Below are 6,945 nucleotides of genomic sequence, written 5' to 3' on the forward strand. Positions count from 1 at the left end.
TTGTTAAATCAATCACTGTAAATTATTCTGCATCAGACAGAATGGAGGTGAAGAGTGATGGCACGTCAGGCACTATTGGGACTATTGGAACCACCAAATTATTTATGGCCCTCAAATCTTGTACAAACCTATAAGAGCCATCCGGCTTCTTAACAGGATTGATAGGCGTGTTGTAAGGAGAAACCGTTTCTTCTAAAATACCTGTCTCTAAAAATCTTTCTACTAGAGGAGCAATCCCTTCCTCCTTCTCCGGGGACAATTTGTATTGCCTCTGTTTGTAGGGCAATGCCCCTTCCTTGAGTGTGACTGTGTACGGTGTACATGAAATTAATCCTACATCCATAGAATTTGTGGCCCAGACTGGATGTGTATCAGGAGGGGGTGTAATGTGTGAGGGGTGACTCTCATCATTGAAATAGGTGGGTATAATGGGTACTTTGGAGGATCTGGCAACAATACCTCCTTCTGATGTTACTCTCAGAGAAATCCCTAAAACTCCCATAAAATCTCTCCCTCTCTCTCTGGAATGGGTCTGTACTTCCCATAGCTTCTTTCCAGCCTGCCATACAATCCACCCAGGGATTTATTAAATAGTAGTCCATTCCATAAACTCTAGTAACATAATCCTTACAATTTTCTCCCTTTTCTGGGGGACCTGGTGGGTAACTACCTCCTTGACCCATATTTAGACAGTGGATAAGATTATCTTACTTTATAATCTTATTTTGTTCCACACAACAAATTATCTTATACTTCTACGCGACAGAAAGAAAAAACAAAAGACAGATAAACCAGAATCTGCTCCACAGACTTATTAACCTTTTGATAACTTCCCAAAAGTTATCTCTTCACTGTTCTACCAAAGGACAGTGTGTTCTACCAAAGAACAATTTATTTTATGTTCTACCAAAGAACAATCTGTGTTTTACCAAAAACACTCTTTTTATAGTGCACTATATTGTAACTCTACCAAAGAGTTAAGTCTGCTTACCAAAAGCAGCTACAGGTTATCACGGGTCTATATAGACAATACAGAATGATTCAAGATCTTCCCTCAATACAGGGCAAGAAAGAGCTTTTAGTCATAAAAAGACAAAAGGTTTACTTACCAAGTGAGGTGGGTGGTCATCCCGGGCCAAGCCCTCAGCTGAAAGGATGATTTTCTTTTCCCCTCAGAGACCCCCGGTCTGTGGAGAGATTCCTGGTTTATCAGCAGAATTCTGGGAACACCCCTCGAACACGGAAATAACGGCAGCTTATGTTCAGAGATGTTCAAAGTTTATTAGACATTACTAAGATTATATAGGATACAGAAATAATAAGGGGGGGGGGAGCGAGTTCTAAAACTGTAACTTGTAAGTTTCCATCATGAGCTAATCACATGAAACATGACATATCCATTTCTTGGTACAAATTGTTTTGGCTAGCTTTCTGAGAAATAGCCGGGCGAAGACAATGTCAGGGTCATATTATCATTGTTGATACATCCTTGAGCAAACTAAAACAGTTTCATTAAACTTCAAATATATCTGCAAAAACCTAACTTAATACTTAAAATGTCGTACATCAACACAATGGAGGTTCTCTAGATCCTTTCACCTAGGGGCTTGATTGTATACACTTGTGGTCATGGAGGGGATTGGAGCACATGAATCCAATGATTGGAGGGGATTGGAAAACCTGAGTCACATGATTGGAGGGCTGGCCCAATACTTGGGGCAATATAGTGTACTTCCACTCCTTAAATGAAAGTCTCCTGACATTTAGGGGTCTCTTCATAACAGATTTTCCCAGCAATTCCCACGTTGATGGCCGTGTACATTCCATCTCTGGGAATGGTGGTAAAACACAAATGCTATTAGACTGTTTACTGAGTTGGTCAAAAAGTTTATAATGATTTGAAAAAATAACTGCTTTCAGTTTCTAGATGAGCGAATTCCTATGATACTTAATGTCATCACTGGATGAATACAATACAACCGATATTCATCACAGCTGGACACATGCTACTCACATTTGTCCAAAAATTTGTTTAAAAATAGACCTTTAATTGTTTGTGAAATCTCCCACCACAAAATGTACTCAGCCAATCACAGGGCAGGACTCCATTTATATTCTTCTCCTGCCATCTATGGAAAACCCGGTCCCACACTTCGTCCATGTCTTTGGGGACCTCTGATCTCGTTATGAACTGTTTCTTCCATGATGAAGATCAGCCATGGAGTATATCTGAGGTGTATATCAGGGTGTGCTTCTTCCCCACATGAGAGCTAGGATGTCCAGCAACATTCATCTAGAAGACATTTCCCGCACTCAAGGCACTAATACACCTCCAGGGTTGTGTGGGACCCCTGATGTACAGGAAGACAAGACTTCAGTGAGGAACATTTCCCTCACTCAGGACAGGAAAGTGGCTTCTCCCCTGTGTGAGATCTCTGATGTCTCTTAAGATTGGACTTCACTGAAAAACATTTCCCACACTCAGGGCAGATATACGGCTTCTCCCCCATGTGCAATCTTTGATGTTTGTAAAGATTGGACTTATCAGAAAAACATTTCCCGCATTCAGAACAGGAATAAGGCTTCTCGCCTGTGTGCAGTCTCTGATGTGTGTCAAGATGGGACTTCCCTGAAAAACTTTTCCCACACTCAGGACAAGAATATGCCTTCTCCCCCGTGTGAGAAATTTGATGTGTATAAAGATGTGACTTCACTGAAAAAGATTTACCACACTCAGGACAGAAATGCGGCTTCTCCCCCGTGTGCAGCCTCTGATGTCTGTAAAGATGGGAATTGTCTGAAAAACATTTCCCGCACTCAGGACAGGGATATGGCTTCTCCCCCGTGTGAGATCTCTGATGTGTGTAAAGATAGGACTTCTGTGAAAAACATTTCCCACACTCAGGACAGGAAAATGGCTTCTCCCCAGTGTGCAATCTCTGAGGTTTATAAAGATTAGACTTCACTGAAAAAGATTTCCAACACTCAGGACAGGAATATGGCTTCTCCCCCGTGTGAGATCTCTGATGTATGACAAGATCTGACATTTCTACAAAACATTTCCCGCATTCAGGACAGGAATACAGATTCTCACATGTGTGAGATCTTTTATGCATAGTAAGTTTGGATTTAGAACAGAAACCCTTCCCGCATTCAGAACAGGAGAACCTCTTCCCTGTTGGAAGGCCGGCCCGGTCCCACACAGTCTGAGGTTCCTCAGGATACGAGGAATCCGATGGTCCATCTACACTGGGTGGTGCCGGATGGACATTGGAGGGAGCCGGGTTTTCTCCTGGACTATACTGTGTGATGTCCTCTTCTTCTACTTTCCAGTCTGGAGACAAAGTGAGACAATCCTCTGAGGTTTTCCTCATCTCCCGGCCATGGACTAAAATACAAAGACAAAGAGGATTACTAGACAGGAGCTGATTGGTTCCCCCAAACCAGGACTCCGCCCACATCAGGCAGCTTGGTCTCTGAGGAGCTTACAATTCCACCCTCAAGGGAACTAGGAAATGGCTCCTCTGATCTCCTACCAGGTCATTTCTTTATTCATGGACCTTAGTCAGAGAGTGAGGAAACAACCAGAACTGTCTTTTATAGGAGGGACAGTGATGAGGGGATTATAGGACGAGGGTTCCCATCCCCTCTATCACTCATCGCCATCTTCCCAATGTTTTCCTATGTTTATACAGTTGCAAGAAAAAGTATGTGAACCCCTTGGGATTACGTGGAGTTTTGCATGAATTGGGCATAAAATGTGCTCTAAACGTCATCTAAGTCACAACAATAGAAGAACACAGTCTGCTGAACATAATACTACACAATCATTAGATGTTGCCATGGTTTAATTGCACATAACATGTAAACATTCACAGTGCAGGGAGGAAAAAGTATGTGAGGCCCTAGCTTAATGACTTCTCCCTGAGCTAATTGGAGCCAGGAGTGAGCCAACCTTGACTCCAATCAGTGTGATGATATTGGATGTGTTGCTGACAGCTGTCCTGCCCTTAAAAAACACACACCTGTTTTGGGTTTACTGGTTTCAAGAAGCACTGTCTGATGTGAACCATGCCTCGCAGAAAAGAGCTCTCAGAAGACCTACGATCAAGAATTGTTGACTTGCATGAAGCTGGAAAGGGTTACAAAAGTATCTCCAAAAGCCTTGATGTTCATGTGTCCATGGTAAGACAGACTGTCTACAAATGGAGAAAGTTTAGCACTGTTGCTACTCTCCCTAGGCGTGGTCGTCCTGTAAAAATGACTGCAAGAGCACAGCGCAGAATGCTGCATGAGGTAAAGGAGAATCCCAGAGTGTCAGCTAAAGACCTACAGAAATCTCTGGCACATGCTAACATTTTTGTTGACACATCTACAATAAGGAAAACATTAAACAAGAATGGAGTACATTGGAGGACACCACGGAGGAAGCCATTGCTGTCCAAAAAGAATATTGCAGCACGTTTGAAGTTTGTAAAAGAGCACCTGGATGTTCCACAGCACTACTGGCAGAATATACTGTGGACAGATAAAACCAAGATTGAGTTGTTTGGGAAGAACACACAACACTATGTGTGGAGAAAAAAAGGCACAGCACACCAACATCAAAACTTCATCCCCACTGTGAAACATGGCGGAGGGAGCATCATGGTTTGGGGCTGCTTTGCTGCCTCAGGGCCTGGACGGATTGTTGTCATTGATGGGAAATGAATTCCAGAGTTTATCAAGACATTTTTCAGGAAAACGTACGACCATCTGTCCGCCAACTGAAGCTCCGCAGAGGATGGGTGATGCAACAGGACAATGACCCAAAGCATACAAGTAATTCAACAAAACAATGGCTGCAACAGCACAGAATACGCCTTCTGGAGTGGCCCAGTCAGAGCCCTGACCTCAACACGACTGAAATGCTGTGGCATGACCTTAAGAGAGCGATTCACACCAGACATCCCAAGAATATTGCTACACTGAAACAGTTTTGTGAAGAGGAGTGGTCCAAAATGACTCCAGATCGTTGTGCAGGTCTGATCTGCAACTACAGGAAACGTTTGGTTGAGGTTATTGCTGCCAAAGGAGGGTCAACCAGTTATTAAGTCCAAAGGTTCACATACTTTTTCCTCCCTGCACTGTGAATGTTTACATGTTATGTGCAATTAAACCATGGCAACATCTAATGTTTGTGTAGTATTATGTTCATCAGACTGTGTTCTTCTATTGTTGTGACTTAGATGACGTTCAGAGCACATTTTATGCCCAATTCATGCAAAACTCCACGTAATCCCAAGGGGTTCACATACTTTTTCTTGCAACTGTATATAGCAGTTGGAAGAAGATAGAGAGCAGAAGTCAGGAGTATGTAATGTACAATATAGAGTATATAGTGCAGGGGTCAGGAGTATGTAATGTACAACATAGAGTATATAGTGCAGGGGTCAGGAGTATGTAATGTACAACATAGAGTATATAGTGCAGGGGTCAGGAGTATGTAATGTACAATATAAATTATAGAGTGTAAGGGTCAGGACTCATATTATTGGTATTCAGTAATCAGTGGAAGCTTAAATGTTTACTGTAGACAAGTTGCAGAGGTCCCACACCGCTGCCTCCCATCTCCTGAGACTGCACTCAGTGACTTGGGTCTGAGACACTACAGACATATCCCTCCACCCGGCACAGCCAGCAGATAACAGAGAAGGTCCCCTGGGAGAATTGTTCTGTCAGAAATCTTACTAGACCCGGGTATGGGGCAGAAGACCCAAAGCACACACCCCAGGTGCCTAGGTCAAGTAACACTTATGGTGAAATGAACATTTTGCTGCCAGCTGAACCCCAGAACCTCCATAAATCCAGTCTAGAGACATAAATTGTGTCTGCAGCACAGAGAAGGAAGATTATCCGAGAGAAATCCAGGAATACAGGACGGGGAACACAGCTCAGGAAAGTGACCAGGGGATTACAGGCTGATATCACCCAGTCCCCGCCCTACTCTGGACCAATCAGTGAGCAGTATGGGTGGAGGAATGGATTTAGTGTTCATGACCCACCTGTGCTGATCTCTGTAGGAGTGTCCTCCTCTATAAATTTCCCCGTTATTCCATCCTCCTCCATAGACTGCTGATCATCCCTCACATACGCCTCTTCTTCTTCTGATTTCACCTCAAATTCTATATCGATTGGATCTCCACTCTAAATCAAGGAAATGAGAGAAAATATTATCTGTAAAATGTAAGGTCACATAAAAGAACTCCACACATCATCTCCACAAGCCAGTTCCATGTTCTAGATGCTCCATCCCACCAACCTTGCAACAATGAGGGATGATGTGACCTTCCTGTGTGGAATCCCGGGAATACAGAGGACGGGGACATCTCTCTGGGGGGTTCCTGGTATTAGGTGGCTCCATCATATCCTTGTGTCCTTCTGAAAACTCCTCCATCACTCCATACTCCTCATCCTCCTCTTTATACTCTTCTTTAACATCAATATTATCATCCCCGAGGATTCCACTCTGAAAGATATAATAAAACATTCATTGTAACAAACATGCTGTGTATAAATCACAACTACCAATAATTGTCATCATCTACCTGATGATGGTGAGGGATGGTGTGACCTTCCTGTGTGGAATCCCGGGAATACAGAGGACGGGGACATCTCTCTGGTGGGTTCCCATGACTGGATCCATCTGTAGGAAACACACACACTGACTGAATCCATTGTTTCTATGTGTTTATCAGATGATGGGGGATCTAGGTGGATCCTCCGTACTGCTCTCTCCTTTACAATAAAGTCTCCTCTTACCCGGTGATGTGAGGGGCGGCTGATTGTCCATCATGACGTCCTTGTAGAGATCCTTGTGTCCTTCTAAATACTCCCACTCCTCCATGGAGAAATAGACAGTGACACCCTGACACCTTATAGGAACCTGACACACACAATGATACA

General features: G+C 43.4%; 1 protein-coding gene across 1 annotated transcript; it reads right to left on the reverse strand.

Annotated features, from left to right (window-relative positions):
• Positions 1 to 1,256: 1,256 nt before the first annotated feature.
• LOC149460637 (uncharacterized) lies at positions 1,257 to 6,452 on the reverse strand. Its single transcript, XM_089679383.1, has 3 exons — positions 6,302 to 6,452; positions 6,045 to 6,186; positions 1,257 to 3,388 (listed from the first exon to the last, which is right to left on the reverse strand). Exons 1-3 carry the CDS (start codon positions 6,434 to 6,436, stop codon positions 2,394 to 2,396), a joined length of 1,272 nt encoding a protein of 423 aa, XP_089535509.1. The 5' UTR covers positions 6,437 to 6,452; the 3' UTR covers positions 1,257 to 2,393.
• Positions 6,453 to 6,945: the final 493 nt, after the last annotated feature.

The sequence above is a fragment of the Staurois parvus genome, unplaced genomic scaffold, assembly GCF_062004578.1.
Source record: "Staurois parvus isolate SC_StPar_1 unplaced genomic scaffold, SC_StPar_1.0 ptg000223l, whole genome shotgun sequence".
Lineage (NCBI taxonomy): Eukaryota > Metazoa > Chordata > Amphibia > Anura > Ranidae > Staurois > Staurois parvus.

Coding starts and splice junctions, on each gene's coding strand:
- LOC149460637 (XM_089679383.1), bottom strand. CDS start 6,436: ATGGAGGAGTTTTCAGAAGGACACAAGGATATGATGGAGCCACCTAAT. Junction 6,187..6,301: donor TCATCCCTCATTGTTGCAAG/GTTGGTGGGATG, acceptor TCCTTGATTTAG/AGTGGAGATCCAATCGATAT. Junction 3,389..6,044: donor TCCTACAGAGATCAGCACAG/GTGGGTCATGAA, acceptor TTTGTATTTTAG/TCCATGGCCGGGAGATGAGG.